Raw genomic sequence first — 18,454 nt, forward strand, 5'->3', positions numbered from 1 at the left:
ATCAGGTTGCAAGATGGAAGTGACTAGGGGGGAAGTGGGTGGAATCCTTCATTGGGAACACCTTCCTCCAAAAATGGATGCTTTGTTCTTTTGCTGTGATCATTAAAGGCTCTTTGGTAAGGGACTCCTTTCGCTTTGCCCTGCTTATCTACGGCCAAAGGGGGGGAGGAAGCCAAGTCCCAGGAACCTGACACCAAGCCACTGCCTTCCTACATTTCCCCCTTCTTTGGTTTGGATTTTCAAAGACCTTATCTTTCTCAGTGCATGCCTGGTAAGAGAAAATCTGGATTGAAGGAGGAGAAAGTATGGGAGCGAAGTGATCTGGAGGAGAATTCATATGGACAATGGATAATAAATGGAGGTATAGAAGCTTACCATCCACATTAAATGAGAGTATTGATGAGACCCTACTGATGCAGTATCCCTAATAAAAAGAAGTTGTTTTGATTAAATTGCATGATGGTGTTTCTTCTCATTTTTTTTTCTAATTAATTCCTATAGCTTCTTTTCATGTCAACAAAATGCTCATCAATAATAATAATAATAATCCAGAAAAGATGAAGTAGAGATAACCTTATTTTGGATGACATTTGTGCAAAAATGGTAAGTAACCATTGATGAAAAGGGGCAGGATTTTGAAGGAAGGAAATCAGGAATGTTTAGATTGCTCCAAATGAGTTTACCATTTGTGTTCACCTCCTTCCAAGATTTAATTAGGGCTACCCACAACATTAAGCAGAACACAGTAATCACATTAGCCAATCTCACTTCACTAACACAGCCAGGGTGGTGTACACTTGTTAAACATTAATGAAGAATTGTGTTTCACATTTGGCCTGTGGAAGCTGCACTAATACAACACCTCTTGACCTTTCTGTTCTGGCGGATGAGATGGAGCTCCTTTCACAAGATTAATTTCCCATGAGCTTTTTGGCTTTATCTGATTTAGATCTGCCTTCATCACCAAAGTGCCCTGCTGATGTTCAGGACTGCCACACCCATCAGCCACAGTCAATGCAGTTCTGCTGGTTGGAGCTGATGGGCACCTGGTTGGTGAAGCCTGATCTAGATTTAAGCAGAGTTCTTTAGCCTACCTTTGAGGGAGGGAGGGAGAGGAGAATCCAGAATCCAACCTTCCTCCAAGAGGAAGCAGCACTTTAATTTCACAATGACCTTGTAATACAGAGAAGGTGGCACTCCAGATATACTCATTATCCCTATATTCCTTTTAGATCAGTGCTTCTCAACCTGTGGGTCCCCAGATGTTGTTGGACTACAACTCCCATCATTCCTAGCCAGCATGACCAGTGGTCAGGGATGATGGGACTTGTAGTCCAACAACATCTGGGGACCCACAGGTTGAGAACCGCTGTTTCAGATGGTATCAAATGAAAAACAGCTGCCAGCTGTGGTGTGTGCATGTGTACAATGGCTGAGTGTTAAGGATATTTCTGCTACGTCACAAATGCTTTATGACAAAGTGACAAAAAGTTAAGGGAGTTACTTCCGTCCACCCACCCACCCACCCCACCCTGCAAAACCCCAATGAATTACCAAAAGAAGAACAGGTAGTTAGCTATTTTCAGCGTATCACTGATCTATTCAACTGTCATAGGAAGGCTGAATTAAAGTCGGTATAATTAACATTAAAGGTAAAGGGACCCCTGACCATTAGGTCCAGTCGTAGCCGACTCTGGGGTTGCGGCGCTCATCTTGCTTTATTGGCCAAGGGAGCCGGCGTACAGCTTCTGGGTCATGTGGCCAGCATGCCTAAGCCGCTTCTGGTGAACCAGAGCAGCGCACGGAAATGCCATTTACCTTCCCGCTGGAGTGGTACCTATTTATCTACTTGCACTTTGACGTGCTTTTGAACTGCTAGGTTGGCAGGAGCAGGGACCGAGCAACGGGAGCTCACCCCGTCATGGGGATTCGAACCGCCGACCTTCTGATCGGCAAGCCCTAGGCTCTGTGGTTTAACCCACAGCACCATCCGCGTCCCTTAATTAACATTAGGAATAAACAATTATAATGTTTTTATAGCATGAAGCTTGAAATGAGGTGGACACATGCTGAGTTTCTCAAGTGGGCTTGACCACTCCTGTCGGGGGTACCACCTCTGAGTGCTTGTCCATGCAACAAAAGGCTTCCCTGCAAGGTAGAGAAACCTGCACATTAAGGAGAAATGTTCTGGCCCAATCCACTCCTGTGTGTGATTCACCCCCATAGGAAAACATTCATAAACAATCATCTGGTGCTCCCCTGCCCCCAGTGTGGGGCAGTTCACCCTACGAGCTCAGGATCCTACCACCTAATTCTGCTGCACATGAAGGTAAGGCTGGACAGAATGACTAAAATTAAACCTTTATGCTTTACTCTCACTATGAGTATAAAAAAGGGTACTTCAGGTCTACTAAGGTGCTAAGCATTCACGGATATGCCAGTCTAGGTTTGCACAAATGAAGCAACTAAAGAAAAGAAAACATAGCAAAGATTTCCTATATGTAACTCATGCTATTTCATAGCAGCTGGCTTGCACTGAAGGTGCTGGGAGAATTCCCTTTTACCTAGTGTCTCTCTGAACGATGCTCTCCATCCATTGGCTGTTCCAGAGGAATCAGTCCTGAACAGCAGGAGCAAGTTGTTTGCGGAGCTCTTGATAGAAGGTGGGAGGGCCACACCGCAGAACGTGCCCAGGAGCGGAGCGTATATGTTCAGGCCATCATAGACAGTAACAGAATCCTTGTGGCAAGATGAGGATGCTTCAAGGTGGAAGCTGTTGAACCTGTCAAGGGCATTTTTTACTAATAAGTGGGATTGTTTCAGTTCTGTTTTTCTTAAAATGCATTTGGGGATAAATAATAGTGGCCAACATGGCATCCTCTCATCAGCCCCAACCAGCATAGTCAATGGACTAGTATTTTATTTCTTTACAGGAATATTTATATACTCTCAGCTCATTAAAAACAATCATGGGAGTATGCAAGAAAAATATGATTAAAGTATCATGAAACACAGAACAAATGAAGAACACTGAAACGTATCTACTCTTCAAAAACGTTTGGTGAAACAAAAATGTTTCCAGCGGGTGACTAAATATCAGATCGTAAGTGCCTATCTGATTTCAATAGGAAGAGTGTTCCACTTTGCTGGAAAGAATTATGGCAGAATCTGTCAAACTGGGTTTCTCTCGGTTCCTCATTTTTCCAATCTTAAGTTCAGTCCATATAATACACAGACACATAAAAAGAATGTATGTGTTTTCCTGTATATTTATCCTATTAAATATATTTGGGCCTAAAATATGCAATTTCTTCAAGCCATGTTCCCTATTGTATTGTATTTTGCATGTTCCTTTCACTTATATACAAAGATTGTGCACTTTTCGCTAATATTCACTTTTTGCACACACTTTTGGGTTGGCGATGTGCATTGCAGAAATTCACGGAAGTGCAAATTTAGAAGGTTCACTGTGTTTTGGTTTGCATATTGGTCTGGGATGTGCAAATTAGGTGGACACACATTAAAATGCAAGCCAAAATAAATTTCTTATCCATTCCTGTCCACAGCACCTGAAGAGTACCATATTGTCTACCCTGGTCTATTCAAACACTGTGGCATTCTGACTTTTCTTGGGTGTGTTTTTTTATGGGAAAGGTTCTGGACTGAAGAAAAAGCACTTAACGGTAGAACTACCATCACAATCCAATGTAAGGTTATTCAGAAATAAGTCCCACTGAACTCAATAGCACTGACTTACAAATAAAGTTGCATAAAATTGCAGTCCTACGTATACTTGGAAACAAATCACACTGGGTGCAGCTAAGCTATTTTGAAAGTAAACTTCCGTGGGATTGACTGCATACCTTTAAAGCACATTGACTGCATACCTTTAAAGCACATTCTGGGAACTGTAGCTTGTTAAGGGTTGCTCTGTGAGAGGTGCACTACAGTGCCCAGAATTCTTTGAGGGAAAGAATGTACTCTGAATATGCTTTAAAGATATAGTGTGCGCACAGTCTTAGGTACCACAGCACTAACAATTCCCATGTTTGCTGTCACTATAGCAGTTTAAAACCAAACCAAACCAAACCTAGAGACCATGATTTTTTCATCATAAAATGAAAAGTGCTCTTGGCTTACATACTTGAGTGCCACTATCTTGTTGCTTCTGACAGTGATGTAGTACGAACAGTTCATGTTGTGATGGTACTCAGTAAATGAATGGGTAGGGCTCCTGACTGTACCCCGAGAACTGTTGAATACGCCACCACAAGCTGCAGTGAAAGGCAAAAGATTATCATTACTGTCAAAGAACCTCTTTACCATACATACTTTGGGTCTAGGGTTTCACTAAAATGCAGTAAGCGTTGGTCTATACATTCTAGTATATATATAATTTGTTATATGGTTAAAAACCAGCGTACTCCATTTAATACAACAAATACTAGTATGGATAAAGTAAAGTAAAGTAGAATGGTAAGTAAGCAAACTTGAAGACATAGTAAATTAAAAGAGAGATAAATGTTCTATGTAGACCATAATAATAATAATAATAATAATAATAATAATAATAATAATAATAATAATAATAATAATAATAATTTATTTATACCCCACCCATCTGGCTGGGTTTCCCCAGCTACTCTGGGTGGCTCCCAACAGAATATTAAAAATGTGATAAAACACCAAATATTAAAAACTTCTCTAAACAAGGCTGCCTTCAGATGTCTTTTACAAATGCAAAGTGCTTTGAATGAAGCACCACATAAATACTGAGTATCTCAACACATTTTGACATACCCGCCACTGTTGAAAAGCCATCATGCAGCTCAGAAATGAATGGAAAGGATATAGTAGAAAGAATGACTGAAATATTTTGTAGGCTGCCACACAAACTTTTGAGACTACTGCTATAATCTCTCATTTTCCATCTTCTAGAAGTAACCTGGGCAGTTCCAAATTAGAACCTTTGAGCAGTCTTCTAAGCAATGGGGCGATAATCTGTGTATGAGCATCATGGTAATAGGGGCAGTGTAAAAGAAAATTGTCTATGGTGTCTATCTTTCCATCCTTACAGGGGAAGAGCCTTTTGACAATGGGGATTTTTCTGTAATAACCATCGAAAACTGCACATGGAAGGGCAGCACACTTTGCAGGTGTAAAGGCCCTCTATGTCCATGTACCAGTAATTGGGACAGGTAGGCAGCTGGTTTTACAATATATCTTGCATTAGCAGTGGATGAAAAAGGTGGTGCCATAGGCCAGTTGTAGGGAACCTTTGGTTCTGCAGATGTTACTGGACCACAGCTCCCATCATCCCTGGCCAATCGTCACGCTTGCTGAGGCTGATGGGAGTTGTAGTCCAGCAACTTCAAAAAGGCTAAAGGTGCTAAGGAACTGCAGGCAGGCAAGCGAAAGGCATTCCTCTCCGAAGAGGGAGAAGGCTGGCGGAGGAGGGCCAGAGCAAAGAAACCAAATGAGCTGCCAGGGAATTAAAAGCCCCCTTCTTTCACACCCAGAAAATAAATTATGCAAAAGGGATTATAGCTCTCTGCTCCTCCTCTGCCAGTCCTCAGGGAGGCAGTAAACTCCCCCCACCCCCCGCCGCCTTTTGGCAGGCATGTAACTTTAATGGGCTTATTTACAAGGGTGAACTAAAGTACAACAGAAGATGCAGATAAAACACAACAATTCATAAAAGTTGTTGTTGTTGTTTAGTCGTTTAGTCGTGTCCGACTCTTCGTGACCCCCATGGACCAGAGCACGCCAGGCACTCCTGTCTTCCACTGCCTCCCACAGTTTGGTCAAATCATAAAGGTTACATTTTTTAAAAGAAAAGAGCAGCAGAAAGTGAGCACTTAGCCTGGAGGTTGAAGGCCTGCCTAAACAACAATGCCATTGGGAAGGTGGCAAAATGCTTTCACTGGATCTCCTGAGACAGAGTTCCACAGAGTGGCTGCCCCAGTTCAAAAGAGGCCCTCTCCTGATGACCACAGAGGTTCATATGTGAGGAAACCGCTGGTTTCTTTAATTATTTGAGCCACTGTGATGGTTGTTTCCTGTGTCCCTGATTACTTCACTGGTGCATGGGAAAGGCTTTGCAATGCATTAAGTCCTTCAGTTGGATTCAGTAGGAGATCCCAACTTTTTGGAGGTGGAGTGTGAGTGAGTGGCTTTGTAACTGCTGCATGGCTCCCTCAGGGTGAAAGTTAATGCCCGCTTTAAGATCTACTGAAGAATTTGCAGCGGCAGAAGCCACAGTATATTCTTTTTTTTATTCTCCATAATGGATGCCATTGGGAGTCTAAGAGGTGGCTCAGTCTTTGTCCTCTGGTTCACAGCTCTCTGCAAAACCATCTGTGACCACCATTGTGCTCTGTTTTATAGTCTTCCATTTGGCAGTCAACCACACTGGGCTCTCTCTTGACAAATCGCCCAAACCCACTGCTGTCCAAGCTTCTAAAGGACTAGTCATCGCAGCAACCACTAGCATTGCAAAGCAAATTCTTTAACAGGCAATGAATGCCTAGGCTCCCATTCCTCATTTTCAGCTACGGTAGGGTGGCGTCTATCGAGCGCTGCCCTTTGGACTGTTGACAAATAAGAGACAAAAGCACAAGAGGTTTTAAAAAAGCAGTGCTTATGGTACGCAAGGAGAGAAAAGCTGCTCTCTTCTTCCCCCTTTTGTCTTTTGTGAAGGATGAAGCTAGAAGGAAACAGAATGTTCATGGCTAGAAGGTGTTTTGCATGGGCCAAAAAGCCAATAAAAAGCTACTAGTCATACTTCACAAATGTCAGGAGTCAAAGGTCAGGTGGCAGCAGCCAATTTGAGTGAGTTATGAAGGCCTCTTTCACAAGTAAATTAACATTGTCATCCTTCAATGGTATTCCGTCTAGCCAGTAGCTCTCAGGATGACTCATTTCAAACAATGATACTTGATTTCATGTTTTGAGGCAAATAGCTATTTCTCAAGGCTATGGCAAGGAGGGGAACATACTACCTGGTACAAAAAATGAGGTTCACATACTTGTTATCGGCATAAAGTTTGATTAAGTCTTTAAAAAAAAAGGTTTCCAATGTCAAGGTCTGTGAGGTAGCTGGGGCCTAGCTATTTTCTTTGTCTCAGAAGCCACTCTCATATCCAAAGGATGAGGGTTTAGTTTCTTCCCTGCCTAGAATATTTTATACTGGACTAGACACTTCCATTAGCTCAATCCCATGGGCATTGGATAGTTTGTCTTTGAGAATATTGCACTATGTGATCTTTGCAAAGTAAATTCATATGTAATACAACTAAAGTGTTCTTAGGAGCTTCCTTATGAGACCCAAATGAGATTAAGGTACAGGAAGTTTTTAAAAAGAGCAAACAAGAATAATGCTTTATAGGATGCATAAAATTTACTAAAAATGTATTCCCTGTAAATGTGATGATTATGATAAAAAATTACAAGAACTCACTAAAAAATGACTACAGATATATGCTGAATGTGTGCACATGGATTTCTCCATTCCGGATTCCACCATTTCAGTGGCAGAGGGGAAATTGTTTTGCAAACTGCTTGCTAGAATCCCATTCTGGCACTGAACCTTGAATCATGCAAATGTTAAAAACACGGCATTGCATTCAGGGTCATTTTGCTTCATTGCCAATGGGATATGCACAATGAAAAGAGATGGCCTTGAACTGTTTATTTGGCATTGGGCTAATCCTGAGCGTTTTATGACAATTATTTCTGAAAACAGGAGGAGTGCTTTGTGTGTGATATACCGTATTTTTCGCCCCATAGGACGCACCGGCCCATAGGACGCATCAAGTTTTTTGGGGGGAAATAAAGGGGAAAATATTTACCATATTTTTCGCTCTATAACACGCACCCGACCATAACACGCACGTAGTTTTTAGAGGAGGAAAATCCATAGGCATGCCACCCGTAGGCATTTCCTCCATAACACGCACAGACATTTCCCCTTACTTTCTAGGAGGAAAAAAGTGAGTGTTATGGTGCAAAAAATACGGTATTCCCCCCCCCCCGGCGCTTGTGGGGCCGGCAGCGGGGAGAAGCGCTCTTCTCCCCGCCGCCCGCCTTGAGATCAGGTCCAGGGACAGCGGGGAGATGCGCCGTGCCTCCCAGCTGTCCCCGGAGCTTGCGGGGCAGGCAGTGGGGAGAAGCACTCTTCTCCCCGCCGCCCGCCTTCAGATCAGGTCCCCGGAGCTTGCGGGGCTGGCGGCGGGGTCTCCCCGCCGAAGCCTCCAAACCACTTCGGGAGACAGCGGGATGGCGGCGTTCCACCTCCCTCTGTCCCCCAACCTTGTGGGGCTGGTGCTGGGGCTCTCCTGAAGCCTGGAGAGCGAGAGGGGTCCATGTACACACATTTCCCCTTCATTTTTGGAGGGGGAAAAGTGCGTCCTATAGGGCGAAAAATACGGTATGTCACAGTTAACTCTGAAACCAAGGATGAAATCCTAAGCAAACTTACCTGAAGTTGAGCCACGGTGATTACAGAAGGGGTTGCTTCGCAACAAGCGTTCATAGGGTGATATCCAATTAATGGGCTCCATTAGTGCAAGGATTTCTTTTTGAGCAATGGAACTTCTCCCTCTCTTCTCTCACATGCCCTCTAAATCTGTTCCAGGGGTTACCCTAGCCTTATGGAGCAGATTTGTGAGAAGACCACAGGGCATTCGCATGAGGAGGAAAAGGTAGAAGTTTTATTGGGCAAGTGCATATTCTTGCACTGTGTGATGGGATGCATTAGTTGGATAGCATCCTTAGACTACAGATGCCCATACGGGTTACATGGATTACCCCTTGGTCCCAGTTCAAATTGTTCTCTAAGCAGTGGTTCTGAAAATGGGCGAGGTTTTTCATTGGTTGGTGTCTTGTTTGTTTTTACAAATTTGGAGGAACCCAGAAAGTCAAGGGATAGTTAGGTCTTCTTCCAGGGCATCATTTCGTTGCCTGATGCATAGAAACACATGTTGTTCCCACCAACAATGTGTTGCTACTCACGGATTGCAGCATAAGTGGCCAGGAATCCGACGCCAACAGTATGAGAATCTGTGTAGAAATTCAACAGTGTGGATCCAACGATGCTGATAGGATGAGGGATTTCATTGCCGCAAAACGTTTCTTCGGGGTTAGAGCCAGCTCTGTCCCCTCTGAAGACCCTCACTCCATCATAAGCACAATCTCCTAAGGCATTATGAGCTGCACGGCATAAAAATTTAGAACGGTTCATCAATATTTTGTGGAACTGTTTACCTACCCTCTAAGTACTTTTTAAAGCCAATTTACCCCATCATAGAAACCAGACTAGGACACTACTTGTCGAGCAGGAGCGGGAAAACTTTTTCAGCCTAATGGGAAATCTTCAGGGGGGCACCTGCCAATGGTGGGTGGAGGCAGAGGAAAAAGTGAATGGGGTCAGAGGCAAAGGCAGGTAGATCTTCTCCTTCATTTAATTTAAGGAAGAGAAAATCAAACACAGTATCAGAGGATAATTATATATATATATATATATAGAGAGAGAGAGAGAGAGAGAGAGAGAGAGAGAGAGAGTGTCCCATATATATTTCAAATTTCCTTTCTCTCACAACTGATCTCTTTTTGAAACTGCTTGGTTACAGGTTATTTTCTATATATGAAGAAATCCTAAAGTGGATCATGCTATAACTGATAGGTGACATTCTTGCCTGCTGCAGGACTGCAGTTTTGTTTCTTGTTTTGTAGTAAACAAGAAGCTAGCCAAAAAGTAATAATCTGGAGTGGCACAAGCCAGCACAATGGTACAGTTGTTTCTGATTTCCAAAATACAAGCACATGCCAAGATGAGTGAATCATCTCTTAGGAATCATCTCCCACTCCTTGTATGCTTGATTTCAACTAAATATTTGTGATACAGTGTGTTCTGTATCCTTCTGGTTAGAGTGAGCCGAGAACACTTTTTGAGCTATAAGACATCCTTGCAAACACAGATAAAGAATGAAACTGTTTGTTTAGAGACAGCTGGTCTTGGAGGCCTCATAAAAGATAAATAGGAACACTAATCTTCTAAGTGACTCCTTTACTGTTCCTCTAATGCTTTACGGAAGTTACTACGTGCTGCTGAATTTTTTCCTACTTTATGGATGCTTCTGAAATCCTCTTCATCTAGAATTGTACCCCAGTTTTCATTTTCCACACTGCCTTAAACAATGTACCATATTTTTCGCTCTAGACCATAAGACACACCTAGTTTTTGGAGGAAGAAAACAAGGGGAAAAAAATCTTAATCTCAGAAGCCGGAACAACAAGAGGGATCGCTGCACAGTGAAAGCAGCGATCCCTCTTGCTGTTCTGGCTTCTGGGATCGCTGTGCAGCCTGCATTCACTCCATAAGACGGTCACACATTTCCCCTTACTTTTTATGAGGGAAAAAGTGAGTCTTATAGAGCAAAAAATAAGGTATATGTGAGTAGGGAAGTCTGATACATCAGTGTGGCAACTCCAGATCTGCCTACTCAATGTGAGGGCCAAGGACAGACATCTGGGCTGTGGGCTGTGCTGTGCTGCTGGGAAAGCACTGCAACAAGTGCCCAAGATTTCCAGGAGCTGATACCTGCTCAGAATATGCCTTTAGACACATTCATTCTTCCCAGAGGGAACGTTTTCACAATTTGGTAAATACCAAGGTGAAAGGATTAACATTTCTGTCACTTACATTGCAAACCAAACGTTTGGAAACGTAGGATGACAATGGACTGTGGTTCCACATCTATGATATAATTGCAATTCATGTTGTTGTCGTATTGATGGGGAAAGTTAGGAGAGGCTATTCGACCTGACGGCGCAGTGAAGTTTGCTCCACACCCTGCATGTAAACAAAGAAACATAGTCTGCTGCCATTGAAAAAGTTCAAAATCAATTATCTCCATGTGATTTCTGGGTATAAGATCAAAATGGTAAGGACATGTAAAATACTTTCCACTTTTTGCAGCCTACAAAATGTCTCAGTGCATGCTCTGGAAAGGTATTAAAGTCAAACAAAAAATTAAAATATGTCAGTTTAGCTTTATTATTTATCCTCTACCCATCCAAAGGAATGGTTAAGTTGATTTACAAGCAATTAACGATTATTGCTAGTATTTTTTGAAAAATAGAACCAAGGCATTTGTGTCATGTTTCTCATTCCAGTACATCTAAGATCCTAGTTCCCACCTTCAAACTTCAGGTGGGGTCTCATGTGTCTGTATATTCCTCTACAGTCAAATAAGATAATTCCTGCATATAGACAACCAGCAAATGAGAAAGTGTGCAAAACCGGAACTGTTCTCCTTGAGACATTTAGTTGTCTGTGTGTAAATAATATTTTCTATAAAAGAGGATTTACTCTTGTGAGCCTCCACTTGCAAAGTGATGTGGCGTAGCTACAACTGAACTTATATCTCCACCCCACGCATACCCTGAGATATGGGTCCACTGTGCCATCAGTTTGCATCAGTGTATCAAGCCTATCCGATTTGGTTAGTATCCCAGTACACTGCCACAAATATGGAGCTTCTGTGGAGAAAGGGAGGTCCTTTACAGTATTCTTATCCTCTGCATTTGTGATGCCACTGTACTGACACAGTTTGAATTAACCTCCCAATAAACAGTGCCAACAATATAGAGGCCTACATCCTAATCAGTTTCCAGTCCAAGTATGCAAGCACCTAAGCTACACCTCCAATACAGATGACGCTTCATATGTAGATCATCACAGCAATTCCCGGATTCAGAATTATTAACTGCATTTTAGAATGCATCTACCTTCCAGGAAGGCTAAATATTGTACTGCTGAATATAAAACTCTCCAAGGACTTATCTTAGCATATTTGTAATTTTGCTTTCTATTCTGTGCCTGGCATTTTATAGTACAATAGAGTTATTAGTAATTTTATCGCTATGGCTCTCTATTTTGTTTTGCTTGGATTTATTTTATATATTTTATGAAGTTTCTTTTTTCTAATACAAATACTTTATTTTATATATTTTACGAAGTTTCTTTTTTCTAATACTGACCATTGACCATAATAAAGAGGTTGATTGATATTGATTGATTTACTTACTGCTTATAAAAGATGCAGAAAAGCCACGTCCTGGGATGTCCTGTGACTGAAACACTACTGTCATCATATTTCCTGGTGCAACAATAGGTCCGGGAGCTGAATTTCCACACCCAACAGCTAATACTGCATCTTCCTGTTCATTATCACGTCCTCTCAACACCTGGGGGAAAGGGTTACTCTTTTTTGAACATCTAAATAAGGCTTCATGCGGATTTTCATTTTACACCAGCTCCAAACAGTTTATGGCAATCCTGGTTTCACCATACAGGCCAGCAAAACAGTAGGATGTTAGATTCATACAGAAAGACAATGGGCATATAATAAAAACACCCATTCTCAGTTGTCACAAGGCCTTGACTGTAGCACCAGGTTTCAAAATGTGAATGGTTGTGGTGGTGGGGGAAACAACTAGGAGGAAATCTTACAGACGCTTCAGCTCTTCAATGGCAGTGTTATGTCTCAAAGCTCAGTGTACTCGCTGGTACAGTACACAAGAGCTGTACTAGGCTTTTGGGAATATGAAGAGAACCTGGCTTCATATTCCCAAAGGCCTAGTACAGCTCTTGTGTGTTTGCAACAGCTTCCCTTTTCAAAAGGAAAGGCATCAAATCACTTTCTTTAATGGCACATTGAATGCTTCACCCAAAGAGCCACAGTAGGCAAATCCTTTCTGATTTCTGCACCCCCCACCAAGGATCTCTTGTGCACAAAGCATATTTCAGTTAACATCTTCAAACTCTATCCCATTCAGTAGGCTGAAACGTGAACTCTAAATTGGCCAAGGTATATTCCCATTGCTTCTATAAATATATGCCATCTTGGCCCTCTTTGAGCAGTAACCCAGCTGCTTATGTCTTCCTACACGATGATAAATTATGCCTGCCCTTTATGAACAAGTGGGAGTTGTGTGCTTTTGCACAGTCTGGGAACAACAACACACAACATCTGCCAAATTCTTTAGAAAACCATTAGGCTCTAAGGAATGCCAAAAATCCCCTTCTCTTCAAGTGTCTTCCAGAGAAGCAGATCTTTAACAGCCAAGGAAGTATACATTATTATTTTGTTATTCCTGAACATTTTCAGGTATTTGATGAAAGCAACGTTAAAGAAACAGGTTTTCTGATACAGAGTGTATATCAATTTATGTAAAAGCAGGCATAGATTGGGGTGTTTTTCTGTCATTATTTTTTGTATAAAATGCGAACAACTTGGCCTTGTTTTCCCAAAAAGACCCTTGCTTAGGGACCAATTCTAAGCACCCTGGGAGGGCTGCCAAGGCACCATTGGATGTTGTGGACCTGCCTGTCCACCTCTGGACTGGGACATCTGTGGGAAGACAGGAAAATTCACCACAGAAGCCTCCTCAGCATGGAAGCGGGATGCTTTACAGAGTCAGTACTTCTACTTACCTGCAGCTCAATCCTTAGACCTGCTTCACCAGCCTAAAACTGCTTGGCTAGTAAACTATACTTACTATAGTCCATAATATTGACAAAACATATTTACTTACCTTCACATAACTGCTCTGACACTGCCCGTAGCTATCTGGAATCTGGAAATTCTCATTGAAGGTTATCTCCAAATGTTTGCTTTCATGGGTAATTATTGTCCACGAGCACCTAATGTTACTAGGAAAGTCCTGGGGCCAGTGGGGAGAATGGATGGTGCCATTTTCAGAATGAAGGATGCCCCCACATCCTGCAAAAATGACAGAGGGTTATAGAATGAGTCAAAAATGCATGCATGCATCTGGATGGAAGATCACACTGCGCAATCTTTTCCTGGTGAAAAGGTATGGATTCATGGTCAGATGGCAGTGGCTTCTTCGGCTGACTGTTGGAGGTAGGACCATCACTCAGTGGCAGAGCGCATGCTTTTCATACAGTAAGTCTGAGCGTTGATCCCTGGCATTTCCAGGTGGAACTTTCTGAAACCTCGGAGAGCTGCTGCCATTTAATGCGGAATACAAAATTAGATGAACCAATGTTCCAAGGCAGCTCTCTACTTTCCCAACCATTTGTAACCAAAAATAGTCATGTATGACTTATGAAGCACACTCTGGAAAGTGTATTATTAATAAGTCCCTATATCAGAGTACAGTGGTACCTTGGGTTAAGTACTTAATTCGTTCCAGAGGTCCGTTCTTAACCTGAAACTGTTCTTAATCTGAAGCACCACTTTAGCTAATGGGGCCTCCTGCTGCCGCCGTGCTGCCGGAGCACGATTTCTGTTCTCATCCTGAAGCAAAGTTCTTAACCCGAGGTACTATTTCTGGGTTAGTGGAGTCTGTAACCTGAAGTGTATGTAACCCGAGGTACCACTGTATCTTTGTTGACTGTGTGCAGCGGTCTACTAACAGGCAATTCACAAAGAGTTTGCATGTATCAATTGCTTTCACTCAGCTCTCCCTGTCTCTGTGCCAAGATCTCAACAATAGCTTAAGGAGCATTTACCAAACTGAGGCAGATCATGAAAATGGGCCCTAAGACAATCAGGTGGAAGATGGAGCTATTTTTTGCATGGTATACATGCATTTTATCTCTATCAAACTTCATTAAAATTGTTCTTCATTCCAGCAATGGAGACATTTCCCTGTCCACTGCCATATCCAGAGATGGAGTGGGGTGGGGAGTCCTACTTCACAACAGTCAATGCTATGCATTAGAAGGAAGGAATTTATAATGGTTTCCTGCTTACCTAAAGAGTCTGCAGTCCATGTTGCATAGAAACCATCTCCCTGCACTGAGTGGTCGGAATTGAAGTTTATTAATAACTGATTGGAGCCTGACTGAATGGTGCCTGGTGATGAAGTTCCACAGTATTGTCCAATGACAGGAGCACTCGGAGATCCACCATTCAGAATGGTGACCGAGTCCCACCTACAGGTCCTGTGATTTTCAATTTCAAAGTCCACAAAAGTAAGCTGTGGGAGAGCAATAAGAGATGGCTGTGAACATAGAATAGTATTTGCAAAATGCATCAGAAACAGAGCTATCTCAGTCGGCTAAAAGCTCTAATACAAATAGCTTAATATGATAAAATAATCTATTTGTCCTCATTTTTACTCCAGCATAACAGACATCATAATGTGCTCAGTTCACTTACTTGTCTTACTTTCTTTTTTATTTAGGAGGAAGTGCTAAATAGAACCAAGCCAAACACAACCCACCAACCTTTTATTGTAGCTTCCAAGGTGTTTAACAGCCTCCTGTTTTCCTAATCCCAGGCAAATGAAAAAAAATATAGAAATTTACTGAGCTGCAGGTATTTGCTGGTGAGATGAATGCAGCTTAGTGCAGGGGAACCCAGGATTTTGGTGAACGCATCTGGAAACACATTGTTGTGCACACCAAAATGTACCCATTTGGTGATGCTCAGCACTGCCCCTCCCCCCCAAAACAGGTAAAACACCTACACTCCCCTCAAACAAATAAAACAGACAAAAAAAGCAGACAAACATTGCAAAAAATGAACAACAGTTCATTTAAAAAATATACAACAAATATTAGAAAGGTCAGAGGGTCTTGGAAGGAGTCAAGTGGGTGGTCTGAGGCATGATGACACCCATACTCTCAATTAGAGTACTTCATGTAAAAGTCACCTTGTTCTTATGGATAAAAAATGCACCCATTTATTTTATTATAAGCTGATGAGAAAAGCATTACTCACATTGATGGTATGTCCCTCTGGTGCTACCAAGAGCCAGGAGCAATGGCTAGAACTATTGTAAGGTGCTGGGTAGTTAGGGCTTGAGATAATTCCACTTTCACCTTCCATCACACCACCACAGGCTGAAATAAAATTTGAGATATTTGAAGAAGCTCTGTTCATTGGCTCATAGAAAATGCAGACATGCCAGTTCCTAGGTGGTTTCATTGGGTGGGGGGAACACACTTCACCTGCATTGCTTGCATTCACATATAACAAGAAGCCATTGCTTGTTTTAACCATATCTTTTAACAAGCCACAAGCCATTTCACAGATGAGCAAACATGGTATGTGCCTTTCCCCTAAACCTTGATTTGTTTTCCAGCTGCTCTTGCCTTGTGCATTTGTACAGCGACAAACATTTGGGATGGGATGTCCAAACAAACCATGGCTAAGCAAGACTATTGGGTTCACCTCATGGTTTATTAATAGAAAACAGGTGTTTGCTTTGCACCTTCAGTACAACTTGTTAGAATCACCATACACAGTAAAAGTAACGTGAAACTTACCCAGAGATCCATAATGGATGAAGAATCCCTTGTCTGTATTTTGATCATTGCTCAAAAATTGTATCCAGGTCTGAGGAGCTGCTATTAGCAGTGGGTGCTGAGGTGGGCTGTGGCCACATAGTCGGTATAAGAGCTCTCCATCAGAATCCCCTAAATAGAAACATGGTGCTATGAAATATCTAAAGTCAGCTAAACTTGACTCCCTTCAAAACAAGCAAAGACACAAAGTTATTGCAGTACCTTGGCTTCTTGAACCCATGTCCCTATTATTAATTGACAACCATGGTTTAATCACAGTTTAAAAGTGTATGCACAACTGCACCATTTGGTCCCCTCTGGCTAGGGAAAACTGATATTTTGTTATAGTCCGATGAATAAAATGAAATACAAAATAAGAGAGGGTAAAAGGAGGCATTCCAAGGGCAGCTCGGGAGCAACTGGACCCATAGCTGTCAACGTTTCCCTTTTTTAAAGGGAAATTCCCTTATTTCGAATAAGATTCCTCGCAAGAAAAGAGAAAAGTTGACAGCTATGACTGGACCTAATGCACTTCCATCCCTACAACACTTACCTTGAGGGGGGAGGAAATAGGAACAAAGCAGAATAAAGGAATAACAACAGGGAACACTCAAAATCCCACCACAGTCACCTTTCACCCTGCTGACAGGAGCCCAGTAGAACTTCGGATTTGACTGTTCATTCACCACAACTATTCTCCTGCTGCCCGTCATGAAATTCTACTCAATATTGATCCAGAGTAGATTTCAATGTATAGTTAGCAGAGTAACAACTTAAGCACATTGCAGGATTCCCAAAAAATAGACCAGCAGAGTTTTACTGCTACTGAAGGCAAATGAGCATAATGGTCACAAATCCAATATACTCAGGATTGGCACTGTCCATAAGAAATCCAGTTGCAGCAGACTTGACTTAAACTTACAATAACATAATAAGTCTAAACCTTAATACTAGGCATACGATGTACAGAACACCACACCAGAAGGAAGAGAGATGGAAACAGAAAGTGAAAACCAGGCTCCTTCTGACCTTACTTGTACAGTCAGCATGACCTTGACAGAAGAGGTAAGAAAATAATAATAATAATAATAATAATAATAATAATAATAATAATAATAATAATAATAATAATAATTTATTATTTGTACCCCGCCCATCTGGCTGGGCCTCCCCAGCCACTCTGGGCGGCTTCCATAAAAACCAAAAATACAATAAAATATCACACGTTAAAAACTTCCCTGAACAGGGCTGCCTTAAGATGTCTCCTGAATGTCAGGTAGTTGTTTAAGCCAGCTGTGCTCAGCTTCTCTGAAGCTGGACAAACATCATGAACCTTCTGCTTGTTTCACACAGAGAAGCTTTCAGAACCCTCTTGAATTAATTAGAATAGGAAAGATCTCTACACATCAGATCAATACTTTCTGCACTAAGAAATGCAAACTGACACCTGCTCCCCACTAGAATTGCTTTCTTATTTATTTACTGGTTACAGGCAGCTGTAACTTACCTCTCCGGATTTCTAAGTAGTCGTTCTGGCAATTGATGTGCTGCTCCAAGTGGAAATCTCCAAAGAGAAGATAAAGAGTTGTGATGGATGGTTGCGGATTTTGGACGACCCACTCACAGTTCAGGTTGTTTGCATAATTGCTGGTGCCATCATAACCGGGAGAAGTGAGATTCCCACCACCTGAACTGAGCAGATGGCTGCCACACACTGGAAAAAAAAACACAACACCATTTGGAACAGTAAGGCAACATTTCATTATTTACCTATTTATTACATTCACAGCCCACCTTTCTTCCAAGGAGGTCAAGGTAGTGTACATGGTTCTGTCCTTCCCAACTTTTTCTCACAACAATCATATGAGATGAGTTAAGAGAAGAGACAATGACTAGCCAAAGATAATCTTCCACATTCCACTGTTGATATTGGTACTAAAGGTAAAGGTAAAGGGACCCCTGACCATTAGGTCCAGTCGTGACCCACTCTGGGGTTGCGGCGCTCATCTCGCTTTATTGGCTGAGGGAGCCGGTGTACAGCTTCCGGGTCATGTGGCCAGTATGACTAAGATGCTTCTGGCGAACCAGAGCAGTGCACGGAAACGCCATTTACCTTCCCGTCGGAGCGGT

General features: G+C 42.1%; 1 protein-coding gene across 1 annotated transcript in view; it reads right to left on the bottom strand.

The window, feature by feature from the left end:
* The window catches only part of CUBN (cubilin), a gene marked incomplete at its 5' end in the record, with an annotated part of 135,617 nt that overhangs the window by 12,709 nt on the left and 104,454 nt on the right, over nucleotides 1-18,454 (bottom strand). The window contains 10 exons of the mRNA XM_081163387.1: nucleotides 2,565-2,782; nucleotides 4,145-4,274; nucleotides 9,013-9,210; nucleotides 10,703-10,852; nucleotides 12,090-12,249; nucleotides 13,600-13,787; nucleotides 14,787-15,012; nucleotides 15,759-15,880; nucleotides 16,307-16,456; nucleotides 17,832-18,038. Of these exons, the coding sequence (XP_081019513.1) occupies nucleotides 2,565-2,782; nucleotides 4,145-4,274; nucleotides 9,013-9,210; nucleotides 10,703-10,852; nucleotides 12,090-12,249; nucleotides 13,600-13,787; nucleotides 14,787-15,012; nucleotides 15,759-15,880; nucleotides 16,307-16,456; nucleotides 17,832-18,038 (1,749 nt within the window). The remainder of the gene's footprint in view (nucleotides 1-2,564; nucleotides 2,783-4,144; nucleotides 4,275-9,012; nucleotides 9,211-10,702; nucleotides 10,853-12,089; nucleotides 12,250-13,599; nucleotides 13,788-14,786; nucleotides 15,013-15,758; nucleotides 15,881-16,306; nucleotides 16,457-17,831; nucleotides 18,039-18,454) is intronic.

This window comes from Podarcis bocagei (assembly GCF_964188305.1).
Source record: "Podarcis bocagei genome assembly, chromosome: 12".
Classification (NCBI taxonomy): domain Eukaryota; kingdom Metazoa; phylum Chordata; class Lepidosauria; order Squamata; family Lacertidae; genus Podarcis; species Podarcis bocagei.